General features: G+C 38.9%; 2 protein-coding genes and 1 long non-coding RNA gene across 14 annotated transcripts in view; 1 reads left to right on the top strand and 2 right to left on the bottom strand.

Moving 5' to 3' along the window:
* Positions 1-16,744, bottom strand: part of LOC110829001 (uncharacterized) — a 59,204-nt gene that overhangs the window by 23,889 nt on the left and 18,571 nt on the right. For 8 of the 12 annotated variants that reach the window (XM_087348258.1, XM_087348254.1, XM_087348262.1 and 5 more), the window contains 5 exons: positions 16,426-16,526; positions 15,503-15,639; positions 14,398-14,513; positions 12,505-12,591; positions 1,803-2,032 (listed from right to left, as the gene is read on the bottom strand). The gene's annotated coding sequence lies outside the window, so the exon portion shown is untranslated. Of the gene's footprint in view, positions 1-1,802; positions 2,033-12,504; positions 12,592-14,397; positions 14,514-15,502; positions 15,640-16,356; positions 16,527-16,744 lie in introns of all 12 variants that reach the window. The other 4 variants (XM_087348285.1, XM_087348267.1, XM_087348276.1 and 1 more) reach the window with 4 other exon arrangements.
* LOC147875044 (E3 SUMO-protein ligase ZBED1-like) lies at positions 3,088-4,058 on the bottom strand. The gene has a single exon (XM_087348305.1). The coding sequence runs from the start codon at positions 3,859-3,861 to the stop codon at positions 3,181-3,183; it is 681 nt and encodes a 226-aa protein (XP_087204431.1). The 5' UTR covers positions 3,862-4,058; the 3' UTR covers positions 3,088-3,180.
* LOC147875043 (uncharacterized) lies at positions 5,193-16,149 on the top strand. Its single transcript, XR_015535009.1, has 2 exons — positions 5,193-8,276; positions 12,773-16,149. It is a non-coding gene; the product is annotated as an uncharacterized LOC147875043 (long non-coding RNA).

Genomic DNA, 16,744 nt, shown 5'->3' with positions numbered 1-16,744 from the left:
ACTTATCTCTAATGAAGGTGGCTCCACTGATGAAATTAAAAGGCAGATTATAATGGCCAAAACATCCACGGTAAAACTGGCAAAGATCTGGAGAGACAAAGGCATCGCGATTAACAGCAAAAAAGGCTTGGTCGACTCTTTGATATTTTCAATAATTAATTATGGAGCAGAGTCGTGGACAGTGCATAAGAAAGACCGCAATTGCATAGACGCCTTTGAAATGTGGTGTTGGAGAAGATTACTATCAATACCCTGGACTGCCTGTTGAACTAACATCTTGATATCGAATGAGCTCAGAATAGCGCATCGCTGGTGTTCCAAGATCTATGACCGAATCCTGCGCTATTTTGGGCACATTATGCTTACAGAAAGTGGCCTAGAAAAACTGGTCATGGAAGACAAAGTCCGGAATGAAAGGCCATGAGGAACATGCCCGGCAAGATGGATAGATCAAGTGAACGTGCTCACTGGAAATTCGTTCCGAGACGCCACTACAAAAGCACTGGACAGGGAAGAATGGCGGCAGGAGATTCCCCGGGTCCTGCAATTTGAGGCCACGACACCTCAGTCATGAACCAGTACGACGAACAAGACAATTATCAATTCTGCTATGGACATGATAGACACTGGGGGAATGGAGTGGTCAAGCTCCACTTCGACATACACCAATGAGACCTCATATCTCCTATTAACTAACTAACTAGATGGCTTACCGAACCCGAAGGTTCATCACCGAATTAACCAAAGCCCTCCACCGGACCCTGTCCTGGGCCAACAAAATCCAGTTTCCTTCAACTCCTATCTCCCATAGATCCCGCCTGAGATTATCCTCCCATCTACGTCTAGGTCTCCCCAGCGGTCTCTTCCCTTCAGGTTTCCCAACCAGTACCCGGTGCACACCTCTTGTCCCATCCATGCGCGCTACATGTCCCGCCCATCTCACTCTTCTCGACTTAATCACCCTCACAATACTGGGGGAGCAGTACAGATTTTTAAGCTCGTCATTGTGCAGTTTTCTCCACGCCACATCGTCTTCCCTCTTAGGCCCAAATATCCTCCTCAACACCGGATTCTCAAACACCTGCAATCTGTGTTCCTCCCTCTGAGTGAGAGATCTCCTATTACAAGGTTAAAGTACATACATCTGTAATGATAACATTACTATCCCACGTCAACTATTGACATATTTTGATGTAAGCAACAGTCACAAATAAATAAAACCAGCAAATTTGATATTCAGTTACCACTTTCGCCTCAATTAACAGAACAAATCCTCTAACTATGAGGAAATATGCTAATTTAAATTCTCAATATCATTCAGCAAATGTTGGCCTAATATAAAATCTTAATCAAACTATTAACGTTGGACATGAAGATGAAGCACAAGAAAAGCAGAGCCCACTGCCTGTATAAGGTTATCCTCTATTTGGGAGTAACTACAATTATATTAAATTGTTTCATTTCTGCTATGGACATGATAGACACTGGGGGGATGGAGTGGTCAAACTCCACTTTGACATACTCCAATGAAACCTCACATCTCTTATTACAAGGTTAGAGTACATACGTTTGTAATTCTAACACTACTATCCCACGTAGACTATGGACATATTTTGATGTAGGTAACAGTCACAAATAAATAAAACCAGCAAATACAATGTTCAGTTACCACTTTCGCCTCAATTAACAGAATAAATGCTCTAATTATGAGGAAATATGCTAATTAAAATTCTCAGTATCATTCAGCAAATGTTGGTGTAATGTAAAATCTTACATCAACACAGCTAACTAATGACAATTACCTGCAACGTAAGTGGTAAGTGGTTATCGTGCTCGCCACTGGACCCAAGGTTCACGGGTTCAATCCTGCAGGTGATAAAATTCCACAGCCATCTTTCTCACTGAAGTTTCCTGATTGATTAACTGCTAGATGACTCTGGCAGTCAAATCAGGTTTAAGTAGGAATTGTGCAGTCAGTCAGTGGGCTGGTCACTCGCTACTCATGAATGCACGATTCATGGCCCAGAAACCTCTGAAAAAGGAGGCAGCGAAAACCCACAACCGTATTGTAGAGCCAAGAAACAACACCACCACCACCGATTATCCTCAAGAACATGGATTAGAATCGCCTGGGGCACGAGCAACACTTCCTCCGAGTTCCTGAAGTGGGTAACGCGGTTGTCCCAATTTGTATTGATTGTGCCTACTCGTGCCAGTATGGCTGTTCTGACTGTAGAACGAAACCGCATTGCTGACCTTGCAACAGCGCTACAACCTGTCAAAGTCCACGGTAATAAAACTTCTTCGTGTTGAACAGCAATAGGGGATATTACAGCATTACCTACAGAATCTTGGTGAGAGTAAAACATTTCACCAAAATAATTTACGTATGTATGCACTTAGATCCGTTCACAACCTCTAATGGCGGCCAAAAGAACATTCTTCTACAAACACAACCGGAAGGAAGCCAAGGTTACAGTTTTGCCAACATTAAATACCGAACACGGGGAAAACAGAATTGATCAACAGACGAATGACAATTGCACAGTTCAAGGAAAGACTATTCAGTAATGTACACAGTAGTGATGAGTTAAACTGCTCTTTTGTGAACACAGGTTTGACTGTGATTGCTCACTCTCAATCACAGTGATCTTACGCAGTGAAACAGTGATCTAGATGCGAGCATGCATTTAACATTCTGTCATGGCTGTGATTTAGCTCATCGCTCCATTGGTAACATTGACTGTGGTGGTACAGTGATGCTACTGCGAATATGATTGGCTGTCTGTTGCTGCTCTGTTTACATGTGATTACAGTACAGCAGATGTTATGAATACTAAAATTACAGAAATTAACATGTCGAAAATTCAGAATGTATAAGTTATATTTGAAAAGTTTACAGTTAGGTTAGGTGTACGCCTAACTTTATTTAAATTAATATTCTTTTCAAAATATAACATTTCCTATACAATATTGTATGTTGCAAGCAATCAGCCATTTTGGAAACTGAACACAAGGTAAATACATTAGCATAAATACATTTTAAGGCATCAGAAACCAATATTTTAATTACCCCCCCCCATATATATATATATATATATATATATATATATATATACAGACACACACACACATATGTGTGTGTGTGTTAATGACTGTGCATGCAAGAAAATAACAGAATTAACTAACATTTCCCACGTTACAATTCAAAAAAACAAGCATTTTTGCTTTCTTACTGCTCAGTCTATTCCCACGCTCGGTAATCAGCATCCCTGCTTTTGAAAAAACTCTTTCACAAGGCACCGAGCTGCCTAATGCACAAAATATTTCACGGACAACCATGCTGAGGTGTGGATAATTGAATTGATGCGCTTTCCACCATTGCAAAGGATCTTCGTTCCTTGGAAGAAATGCTTCTTCAAGGTAACGATTTACCTCTACAATGGCTCTTGATGTTGCTGTACCTATTCTTGGTGGATTTCTTGCAACTGATACGTCAATATAATTCCACACGCACAATTCATCTGCATCTGTAGTGACCATTGGTGAATGTGGTGTGGTATCAACATTATGGTTGACTTTTGATGCAACCAGTGCAATCACTTTCTGCTTGGCATTTTCTGAAATTTGTTTATCAGAGAATGCCAGCATCTTAAAGCGAGGATCAATAAATGTGCAGACCATCAATGTTGTGCTTTGTTCCAGGCTTCCAAAGCGTTCTTGTATTGATCTAAGGTAGCACTCTATCACATGCTGCACCTCCTTGCAAAATGATTTTTTCAGCAGAATGTTGCAAACATTCTTCAGGCCAATTGCAAGTGGGATGATTAGAGATGCTGTGGCATACTTTTCTCCACTCATTGTTTTTGTGACTGACTGGAATGGTTCGAGGACTTGTATCAATTCCCGGATTATCTTCCAGTCTTCAAAAGACAAAACGGGAAGATCTTTATCAATTAATGCTATTGTAGCTTTAAGTGATTCCTCCAGTAGTGCAAATCATTCTAACATGTCATAAGTCGAGTTCCGAGTTGGTACATCGTGAAACAACTTGAGTGCTTACCTGCCAGTGTTATTTTGTTGGTAAGTTGTGAGTTTCTCATTAGCATTAGTACTCCTCTTGAAATGAGAAACTGTTGTTCTTACTTTTTCAATGATTCTTTGGACATTAGGAATTTGCAGTCCTTCTTTCACTATTAAGTTAATAGTATGTGGGAAACATACCAAATGCTTCCATTTTAAATACTGTGTTATAGCAGAATTAATATTTGAAGCATTGTCAGATACAGTCAGAACAATTTTCTTATTAATTTCCCATTCATGAGCAATTTTCTTTAACTCATTTGCCAAATTTTCACTTGTGTGCTGACCATGCATCTCAGCACACTGTAGAAGTACTGATATGAGATTAAAATTCTCATCAATAAAATGAGCTGTGACTGCTATGAAGCTCTGTCTATGCATAGAAGTCCAGCAATCAGTGGTTAGACACACCTTTTTTGCTTTGCTGACCAAGCCTTTTGTACGAATTTTACATTCTTCAAACATGGCTGGTATTATTGTTCTGGAAATTGCATGTCTGGTCGGTAACCGATATGCTGAATTCAAAGCAGCCACAAATCCTCTGAACCCTATATCTTCCACTATTTTAAATGGTTGATAATCTTTAATGAACATCATCATTAGTTTGTCATCAGTTTTCTTTGGAGCACTTGCTGACAACTTTTTAGGGACATGGAATGAAGTAATTGTGCTTTGGCGGAGAGATTTTGATGTTTGGAAGCTAGGCCTATTACTTGCAGGTCTGTCAGAATTACTTGGCTGGCTTGAAGCTGACACAGATTCTGAACTCAATATCTGAATATTAGGCACATCAGAAGGCTGAATAGGAGACATAGAAGAGGGGTCATCAGAGTCTTCTAAGGAGGGATCCTAAAAGAGGAAAAAACTTTGCTGTAAAAATTTTACAGTTTTAATGTTTAGTTTCTATTGTAATATTAAATTTTATTTATGTTTAACTTTTTTTTGCAGAAATTTACTTCTACGTAGTTTAAAATTTTCCCCTAGAAATACGTATAAACCAGTTTTTACTGTACCTATATATTGCTTAGAATGTTGCTAGTAGTATAATCTATAATTATTCTATTTTATAAGTTACGTCAGTGATGGTTGCTATTGGTGTTGTACGTGCCATGGCATTGAGGGATACTGTTGGATGCCTTGCTATTAAATTTTGCATTAATTTCTGATTCTAGAAACAAACATCTCCTGCCATGTTTCCTTATTTGAAACCTACTTCATTTCTCTTATGCCTTCTTCATTAAACACTCTTTGTGGCTTACTGCTAAAGTTTTCAGCATATATGGATAATACTACTTGAGCTTAGTGGTCAGAGAAGCCAGGGTCCATTACTACTGATGGTTCAATGTACTTATTCTGGTACTTTTTGTAATTCCTCTTTGAAGGACTACTGTATTTACCAGATTATATAAGAAAAATAGATTCTGTAGCTCATTTAACTGTACATTCCGATGGAAGAAATTTCTATTCTAATCACCACTAGGTCAAACTTTCTTAGGAAGATATCAAAATTTTCTTCATACAAAGAATAATAATATTAAAATATGATAATTCAAATTCTTTTCTTCGTTTATTTCTTGGGGGTCCTTTGGCATCTCCCGCCCTTCAGCTTGTGCCGGCAGAAGATCCGGGGTGTTGCGTTCTTTGCGAGGCTTTTATAGTTGTATCTATATTCGTAATTCTCCTCTTGTGACTTTAAATACTTGTGTGCAGTTAATTACAAAGATATAATCATGTGAATTAACTTTGTCATGTTTAAACATTAATAATATTTTTCCTTCAATCACGATACCAGCTTCTGATTTAAGCCTCGTACTGAACCCTTGTGCAATGAAAACTAATTGAACAGGAAGCGGAAAGAATTTTTAAGTAGGCCTTGGCTTCCGAAATGAGATCTAATAGCTAATAGACTATCTAAGCCATGATTTATTCTTGCCATAAATAAGGCAGTCATGAATTTTGGTGCCTGCCGGCTGTTTCGTTTTATTCCCATGTATTTTTTACCATGGCCCAACTTCATGGAGCAGAGTCCTTGAGAATCTAAGAGTATTCCAAACTAGCGAAACAGAATTCGCTGCATTTTATGTAACGCAACGTTTCAGTATCGTGTTCCAGATAGCCCGAAATCGTCCCTATCCTGAGCTTCTTTTATTTAATCTACGTCCTCATACCATTAATTTGAGAGGAATTTTGTCCCTCGTAGATAGTCACAGGTCACATTGTTCCGATGCCCATGTTCTTGACTTCACTGCAGAGAAGGCTGTCAACACTGCATCTTCCAAATCACACGACGTATTATTGGCAAGTGAATGAAGCTAACTAACTAGATGGCTTTACAGGACCCGAAAGTTCATCACCGAACCAACCAAAGCCCTCCATCGGACCTTGCCCTGGGCCAACAAAATCCAGTCTCCAACTCCTATATCCCATAGATTCCCCCCTGACATTATCCTCCCATCTATGTCTAGATCTCCCCAGCGGTCTCTTCCCCTCAGGCTTCTCAACCAATACCCTGTGAGGTGTGTCTTACTGACATCAATTCGAATAGTTTACTGCAGGTTATTTTACAAGCTCCCTCAACTGCAGACATTAAATAATGCTCAAAATGAACATATTTGGTGGGCCCCTTTTAACCACATATGACGCCTCCTCCGGTTGCAGATTGAGGTCGTGGCTCTCAGATATAAAGGCAGGTGCAAATAGTGGTCCCTGGCTTTGGGTTGGATGAGCGTTTATATATAACCTGTCACTGTAAAGAACACACAATGGTTTTTTTACCAGGTATTTCAGAACAATTAAGTTCATTACAACTGACTATATTTAATCCCACAGAGCAGGTACAATGACCAAATGATTTTTCAGATGTATAGAATCTGTACAATTTCTGTAGAATTGTTTCACGGACTAGTAAGACTGACTGACGGACTGGTAAGAGCTAGCATTGGTGGTCTGTAGATGCACACATTGATAATAAGAGGATTAATACATTGACATTTCAGACACTCCCACTGTAGTTATATATGTGTCTAAATTAGGCCAACTTAATATTAGTAGGTAATAGAATATCCAGGAAACAGATAATTGTTGCACAATAGAATTTTTACAAAATGAAAGGTGTTTTCTAGTAGTGCCTATTTATAGTACTGTTTAATCTGATGGTTGTTGCCGTGAGCTCATCAGGTTATAACATTTCATCGAATGTACTTTGCCTCGTCCTGTCCAAAAGCTGATGGTACTAACCATGGTAGAGATGAGAAATGCACAAATAAATGCCATTTCAGTTGAAAAACCTCAAGGAAAGTGACTTTGTGGAATTCTTAAGAATGCATGGGAGGATAATGAAAATTGATCTTACATAGAATTACTGAATCTACCTGGCTCTCTTTTCTGTTGAGGGGTGGGCTCTTGATAAATGACAACAACTATTTTGATTCCATAAAAATAGTCGACCAACAGCACTTGATTTGAAGGTTGCCAACTTGTGGGATATTGCGCCGTGCACCAGGAAGTGAACATTTCTACTGATATCTACGAGATATACAACATATTTCATACACGTGCATGTCAAATTCCTTGCATAAATGAAACCATTTTAATGCAGCCTCCTTTTGAGTATTTTTTACAATATTACTAGGTCTTCCCGTGTAAGAGTGTATTTTTGCAATTTTTTTCAAAATTGTCATTATGCTCAAATTAACAGTAATACCTTAATTAAATCTGAAGCTGGCCACACAAAGCTTGTTTGAAATGTAAATAGGCCTGAAAAATAAAATAATATGTAGGCTAATTTAGGAAGAGGCCATACACAAGTTTATTCTGTTGTAAAATTGCCTTCAAACATGACCAACCACTGAAGTTGTAAAAATGTTTTGTTATGGTTGTCTTTTTGCAAGGAACTCAGGACAGTTGAAAGGAATTCCATTAAATTTCATATTAGGGATTTTTCAGACTTTTCTGCACATTCAAATTCTTGTAAAAAATTGGCAACTATGTGGGATCCATGAAGTGTAATAAAATTAGTATGTGTGTATGTATGGATTTTTATTATTCTCTGTGACCGTAGGTAAATCAAAACAGCTGGTCCTTGCTTAGAATTTGGTTTGCTTTAACAAGAAAACATGGCGGTGAAGGCTATAGCGACTGAAAATCGTAATGATGGAGCAGCTCACCCAAGGGATGAAGATCAATCCAGCAGGGTAAGACTTCCTCACTCTACAAGCTGGTTCTAGCAACGTTTTGTGTTTTATTTAAGTTGGTGTACAGGTAGCCCTCGATTTGTACCGTTTCAGTGTGCGCCGATTTTGAAACCAGCAAGTCAAAAATTGAACAAAATATATTTTACCATTATTTATAATGTTTTACAATGTATCTCGTACTAAATCGTAATTCTTACATTGCTGATTTTGAATAAAAACTGTAAATACAGTCATCTCTGCAATTACGTATGTTTCGTTAACGCGAATTTGCTCCAATGAGATCGACCAATCAGTAAAATCTGTTTGTGAAATGCGAACTTTTGCATATGCAAGTTTGCTGTTATGCAATTTCATTTCTGGCGCTTGAAACTTTCAAAGGACTAATTTAATCTCTGCAGAGGTACCGGGGTTATTTTTACTACACGATTTTCTATAGGTCGGCGTCTTACATGAATGCAACTATCGCATAACAGCAGAGATGATTGTACACATCAATCACATGAAAGAATCGCAGTCAATCGCGAGGACCAACGAATTGCTGATTGTAAGTGTATAAAATATATTTTTTAAATTCCCTTCATTTTATTTACGTTATTTCAGAGCTTTAAACGTAATGCCATTATATTACTCGTCAATGTTTGGGTGCTGGGAATGCATTTGATTGACTTCCGATTGATTTACGTTATAAAAGAGTTTCAATTTATGCTGATTCCAATTACGCCGATTCGTTGAGGAACGCATCCCCGGCGTAAATCGAGGGCTACCTGTACAGTCCCTCAAATCAAAAAAATTCATCAGGTTATGATGAAATAAGTAAAAATTAGAAAGCTTGTCCAGCTATAACCTCTCTCTTCTTGGCACTGCAGTTCATAGTTGAACCCTGGCCTCTTCAATCTTTTGCCTCCATTCACTTCTATCTCTAGCCTTTGTTTTCCAGTTGCTTATTTCTATTAATTTATTGTCATCCTCCCTCACAGCATCTTCCCGGGTTCACCTATTCTATTTCCATATATTGTCTCTTGAGTCACCTTTTTGGGTACACGATTATCCTCCATCCTAACAACATGGCCAGCCTACCGCAATCTCTTGAGCTTAGTAAATGGAAAATTTTAGGTCCTTGTACAGTTCACAAATTTCATAATTATACATAATTTGCCATTCTCCATCTACCAGCTTTGGGCCATAAATTTGTCTTAGTATTTTCCTTTCAAAGACATTGAACATGTCTTCAGATTTCCTTACCATGGGCCAAGGTCACATCAATAGGATACAATCGGTCGTATGATAATTTTGTGTAATCTCACTTTGTTATTCTGGTGGACTGGAAAAAGGTAGCAGGGTCTATTTTTATTGTTCCCTGGATATCATTCACGGGCCAGTCGATGGCGCCACCCTTGTCCAAAGAGCGTAATTATCGGATTCAAGCAGGACTTTTGGATTAACATTTTGTCGAATGCTCAGAAAGTAAATCAATAAAATCTTATCGGGCAATCAGCCGCGTTAGCTGGTTACCGTAGTAAACCGACGTTTCGGGAACAAACTGTCCCCATCTTCAGGGTTCTGATGTGACTGGATCCTCCGAAATCGCCTGTGTAACTGCGTGCACTGGTCCCGAGCAGGCAGTTACACAGGCGACTTCCGAGGATCCAGTCACATCAGAACCCTGAAGATGGGGACAGTTTGTTCCCGAAAAAGCCGGTTTACTACGGTAACCAGCTAACGCGGCTGATTGCCCGATAAGATTTTATTGATTGTACTCGCCGCGAAAGTCTCAAATGCTAGCTCAAAAAGTACCTTGGAATTTAAGTAAGATCTAATGCTAATTCTAAGTTAACGCGAAGTAAATAAATGTGCATAGAATGCAAAAATATGTAGAACAAGGTTAACTTACTAATGCTGTTTTTGTACTGCCGGTTCGTCCTTGAAGAGGGGGCCAAATTTTAATATCACTTCGGCCCAAACACTTTGTTACAGCCCTGTTCACTAGCCGTACTTCACAGAGGCGACGGGCTTCAATTTGAGAAAAGAAATCTAATATTTGGTACCATTTCGACGACGTTTCGACGGATGCCAAAAGGCGACTGAGCAAATGTCTCTGTGAACGTGATCGATAATACATGACTACACAGCAGTGCTGCCAAATGGGTGTCTGTGATCACATGTGAACGCGCTCATTTAATACGAGCTACGACCCCCACATTTGCCAAATTGGCGAAAGAATTTTGCTGCGCCTTGACGAAACCGTCTAGAAATGGATTAATATTGACGTTTAAACTTCGAAGCCGTTAAGTTTGAAATGCAGTGAAACTTCATTGCTGTTTAAGCGCTGTGTGCGGATGGACGAATGCCCGCATTCACAAGACTATCAAGTAATCAGCCGTGTTAACTGGTTAAATATTACCCGATCTTTGCAGTTTGTCAAATTCGTGATTTGCTGCTATCCTCCCAATTCTTATTTAGGGCTAAAAACTTATGAATGTTTGGTCTACTAGCTCCTCCCTCCAACTTAGTTTCCTCACATTGCAGTATCAGGCTCTAGCCTTTACATTGTTACACATCGTGTTCCATATTCCGCCAAACATCCTCAAATTTCCAGAAGACCATTTTCCATCATTTGCATGTCTTCTAGCCCCTTGAGTACATGCTTGTATGTATACTTTCTTTTCCCAACTACTCTGCAATTCATTGCAAAATACCAATGACCTGTTCTCTTTCTTACTAGCTCCCACTTTCTGTCTCTCAATAAGCACACACATTTTGTTTTTACAAAATGTTATTTAAAATGTAATGTGGCCAGGCCATGGCAAATGTGACAGCCATGGATTTACGAGATGAAATTCTTATATCCAATCCATGAAGATACAGCACTACAAATCTAAGCCAAAACACAGAGAAACTATTGACCTTGTTATTTGGGAATAAGGGATTTGAATCCCCCATACTACATGACTGTGGGCCAAGCATTGACTCCTGTGTTTAATAATTTAGTGGCACGCTACTCTGACACATGGATGGTTGGAGCAAACATAATCCATAACACATGGCTGATGAAAGTTAATAATTCTTAATTAAGACACATACAGTGTTTCAAAAGTCAATGCTACTCCCCATCTTAGAATTAGAGGATAGTCTGTTAGTTAGCATACAAGTTTGATATTCAAAGGTATTTTGGTATTCAAAGGGATCATGGTACGATCCTAACTGCTGCCACCAGTACCAGAACAATACCCAGTCAACTCAAGAAATGAGTAGAACCAACATTCACATGTATATATGTGTCAGGTAATGGACAATGTTTAACATAAGTGTGGTGCTGAATTGAACACGCAGACAGCAACAACTGGCGACAAATATACCAGATAAACTGAATGCTGCACTACATTCTCTTCAGTAGAAACAAACTAATTAACTGAAGGTACTATAGTGTAAACATAACTTTTATATGCACTGGGAAACCAAAGAATTTGTGTGATTCGCTTTATTGCGGTGGTCTGCAACCGAACCCACAATATCTCCGAGGTATGCCCGTATAGTTGATATTTTTCCTTATTTACGTTTCACACACACACGTTAAACTAGCAAAAAGACTGCTGTCATCATTTCCTGATTGATGCACTGTCTTGCGGACTGTTTCCATATTCAGGCTGACTGACAGTAGACCTATTATGTCCCTCAATCTTGGAATTTGTAGCGTATCGTGATGTATGTAGATGGTTCAAATTTGACCTTGAATTTTTATCATAGCCTGTCATTCCAGCGCATGGTGCATGACGGCACAAACCTTGTGTTTTGAGTCACTAAATTCAGTAACTGATACTAAGACAAGAACAAAAATATGATCTGAGACCGTTGAAACCATAAGTACTGCAACTGTGTTTGTCGGCATAACTGTAAGGCGGTTGAAATTAATGGATAATGAAAAATATTAAGAAATGATGTACAGAAATTAGAGGAACAGAGTTTAAGTATGTGAAATTTGAGGTTCTAACAGCATTTTGAATATGTTGATGCCAGAAAATGCTGTGAGAACTTGTAGGGAGACAAAAGTTCCTATGAAGTGTTTACTCCCACCATTGTCAGGGCTGATGATGTAGGCAGTAGTTTCTCTTAAGTGTAAGCAGTTACATGGCTTAACAATCTAGAATACCAACATCGACACGGAGTTCCACTGTCAGGACACACATGAAATTGTAGAAATATTGGTTAACGGATGACGTAAGTATCTCACCTGGTCTTTGAATGGTGCAGTATGAGGTTCACGTTTGGGTGTAGAAGCAAATGGGTCACTTGATTCTTGCACCATTCAATTCACATTCTGTTCACAAAAAGAAGAAAAACAAAATAACACCAGCAGTCAGTTACATGCAACAGTTTGTTCAACAAACACATTCACACTTCTTATGGAGTGTTCTCACTACGACAACTCAACTCAAGTTTGAAGCAACTGTTCTTGAACTTGGCATTTCACATTCAACTGAAATATCCACCTCTTTCAGGTTGTCACAACCTGCTGTTAAGTCGTGCAACTACAGTCTTTTCTGACTCACTGCTACTCAAACCTAAGGCCATTTAACCTTCTTCAGTAGGAGAAGTCGATCTGGAATATAATTTAATGATGAACTCAGCAACCAAGAGTTGGTTCTGTGAGACTACCAGGAAGTTTCAAGTCCGGTGTGACCTGATTTGGTTCAGTTTCAATTGCTTCAGTGCGAACACTCCCCAGATACTAAACACCAATCACAACTGACTTTCAAGAAAGAAAATGGAAAACAAGAATCTAACAAAATATATGTGGCAACACAGTTGTTCCCTGGTCTTTTATTCACTCCCTTAGTTCACTGTAGTTTTTGACAACACTTAATAAGACTTTGGGTAAACTGCTCAACTTCTTCCTGGCTGCTTTCGAACTGCGAGCTCTCCCAGTGAGGGAGGGTTTGCAGAATTACATTTATCAGTGCACTGGTGTGACCCTCCACATGGCTGGTTAATATTCTGTTATGGGCACTGTCAAATGATTACTGCAACAATTTTATAGGATTAAGGTAGAACACGAGTCAGGAAACCAGGAACTGGCCCATTATCACAGAATACCACTGTAGTCAACACAGAACTAGAACATTGGTACACCGCTGATGATCACAACACACACTGGGCCAGCGGAACAACAGTATACAAGCAAACACTAAACATATATTACAATAAGAAATAATAAATGGCCACCCCATAATAATAAATGTTTAATGTTCCATGTAAAGCTGGTCCCAAGTTTACTTTTAGCATTATAAGGGAGAAACATCAGAACCACATTTCACACGGCAATTGATTTTATACAATCCACAGACCATCCCATATTTTAAATTATTGATTTTAATTCTGTATCGTTTTTATTCTAATACTGCAACGTTCTGCATTACTGTTATTATCGTGAAGGGAAGCAACTGCCTGTCTGGAAATGTGTCCCATAGAAACCTGATCTTACAGCCCACAAATAATGCGAAGCAACGGACACTATTAATCTAGTGTCTGAGTGAACAAAATATCTGAGAAGAGTGTTCAGTGTCATTTTGCCCACCATAAATCCTACATGGACTGTCTTGGGTTTCAACCCGGGCTCCCACATTGAGAACTCGGCAACTAACCACATGAGCTCTGTGGACTTTTTCTAAGGTCAGTTGATGAATACAGCCTGCAATGATGGAATTATACTTTTGGGAATAAATTCAAGGTTCCAAATATGACCTAAGTGTATCTTTAATCTCAATCTGTAAATGTAATATAATATATGCATGTTATTCAGCTTTCATGGCGACTGTGTACAATAAAATCCTCTCGGGCTATCAGCCGCGTCAAGTGGTTAACCACTTGACGCGGCTGATAGCCCGAGAGGATTTTATTGTAATGTAATATATTTAACATCACATAATTTTGTTCACTGATGTATATTATTGTGACAGACAACACAAAATCCATTCCATAATAATAATTTTTGGTAGAGCCTAAAACTGGTTGAAGCCTGTAGCCATTTATCTTCTAAGTAGTTTGTTAGTTTCTTGTCAATTTTTCAAACATAAGTAATAAAATATCACTGATTGTGTGAGGCAATAATAAAAAGCATCATTACCTAACTTTATAATTTGCGATGCATATCAGATATAAGGTTAAAAACCAATGGAGGTTGTTATCACTGTGGTTGGGCGCTGCTCGTGGATTTCGTCCAGAGGTGAAACAAGTGAGAAACTGCAATACATATTACAGAAGTCACATCAAAGCAGGCAAATTAAAATGTACCGAAATATCCTTACTGCAGTGTTTATAAGACAACACAAATGTTATGTCTCTGAAAACATGATGATAAAATCGTGCCTTCACTGTAAGATAAAGACCAAGCTCATGGAAACTAAACAACTCTCTGTGCTGTGTTTGACTCTGAATGTTCAATACAGTCTATCTCAGTGGCCATCATCAGACCTCAATTGCCTCAGCGTTATCCAGATTATCAACATAAATTAATTAACGTATAATTTCAGGTCCTCGCAGCAATGATTATGGAGATGTTTTTCTTGTGGGCTGTAATGCAATCATGTGGCAGAAGTTTAACCACATTTCAGAGGTGCTTGCTGCCTCCATCATTATCTCCCTGATGATGGAGGTAGCATACACCTCTGAAACGTCTTGTAATCTTCTACCATATGACGGCATTACAACCCACAGGACAGCTACCTTCTTAAAAGGTACGTTTAAACATTTTCAACATGTTGAGTGGCCCGTCCCCTGCGGAATGAAAGGATGTCCAGACATCAAACAGCTGCAAATATATTGGAGGACAGGTGGGGTGCTAGAAGCGCCTCACTGGAAAAGTTCTCGTATGTTAAAAAAAATGTTACACGTGGCTAATGTCTGGACTAGCTGAGTAAATACTCAGCTTCTAGAAAAGACTGTACTTCAAGGCATGAACAACCCATTATGTTACTGATATCACTCTACAGTTCACAGTCATGACCATTATTTTGCTAATACCTGCCATCTTCATGCACTAAGCAAGTTAATAAATAAGGCAGTGTGAATGTTGAATCTTACTTTGTGCACAATATCACAGTTACAGTACACAAATATCAGCCAAGGCCAAATCAGAACAGCAACACCTTTTCTAAAAGTAATAGAACATCAAAAATTAAACCTTATTCTCAAGCAACACAAACTACAATGTTGCAAATTTTTGTGCTGACCTTGAAAGTGTCATCAGTCTCGTGAGACTGTGTGCCCAGTAACCGAGGGTGAGCATCCACGCCAAACTGGTCTTCATCATCATCGACAATGTTGTCATCGAGAAGCAGGAAGCCCTGATATCAGCCCACGTGGTGTTCTGTAGTACAAATCACAAGCTTTAATGGTATGGTACAGCGTGCTTAGTGCAGACTGAAGCCTGGCAAAGCAGACACGAGAGCACCTCAGTTTAAAAGACCTTCCAATCGTCAAGAGAGTATGTACAAGAGTCATCAAATGAAGTCTTTTGTGGTGCTCTCGAAGAGTTCTGCAATGTCACATTTACTGGAAGGGAAGTTTCAAGTTGTCAGGTCATGCACTGAGAGGTTTCTTCTGAAATTCTGACCTCCCTGCAAGTTTTGCAGTTTCTTCCTAAGTCTCTTAATGTAATTCTACTGTGTAACTGCCAGTGTTTCCAGAATTATTGCACATGAGATGTTTCATTAGGAGCCATTCCCAGAGGGGCACAGGGCCTGGGTAAAGCAGTCTATGTGGGTCCATTCTATAAGATCAGTATCTGTAAGTTTTACTTTACTTTATTAAACTGTACATGTACTCTTGTCTCTATCCTATGATTACAATTAAACCAATATGCTTTGTGTTTATTTTGTATCTACAGAGTGCTTAATTTATTCAGCATGAAATATATCATGCTTCACTCACCCCACCCTATGGATAGCCCACTGCTGGGAACATAAACCACACTTTTCATTTATTTACTGAAGTTCAAAAAAATAATACCTAGAAACATTACTGAAAGCCTTAAAACTGCACACTGGGTTTACTTATTAATACAGTACGGTCCCAATTATCTGACCTTCCATTTTAAATTTGCTGTTCCCAGGGAACATGAATATCCAATCTGTTTCCAAATGCTGAGACTCACTCAAATATCATCTGCTGGTTGTTTTCATCTTCTGCTTCAAAAGGCTTAGCTCTTGACAGCATCTCTTGTGTCAAAACCGCACGGCTCCACCAACCAGGTGCCTGCAAGAATCCAATTAGGACAACAGCTGCAATCAGCCACTTTAATTTGTTCACACCTTCCACCACAGACACAATGGCCTCCAGAAACAGAAAAATTAAGAATATGATCAAACAGAGTTGTTTATTTCTTGCATCCGATGTTAACTTCAACAATTCTGAGAACAAACAGTTGCTTTCTTCGTAAATCAAAGTGACAAAGTAATTGTAGCCACACATAA

This window comes from Zootermopsis nevadensis, unplaced genomic scaffold (genome assembly GCF_977971745.1).
Source record: "Zootermopsis nevadensis isolate Lab colony 2312 unplaced genomic scaffold, Znev_1.0 Znev_ptg000002l, whole genome shotgun sequence".
Classification (NCBI taxonomy): domain Eukaryota; kingdom Metazoa; phylum Arthropoda; class Insecta; order Blattodea; family Termopsidae; genus Zootermopsis; species Zootermopsis nevadensis.
The sequence above is the reverse complement of the archived record's forward strand: the minus strand, read 5'-3'. Positions and strand labels throughout refer to the sequence as shown.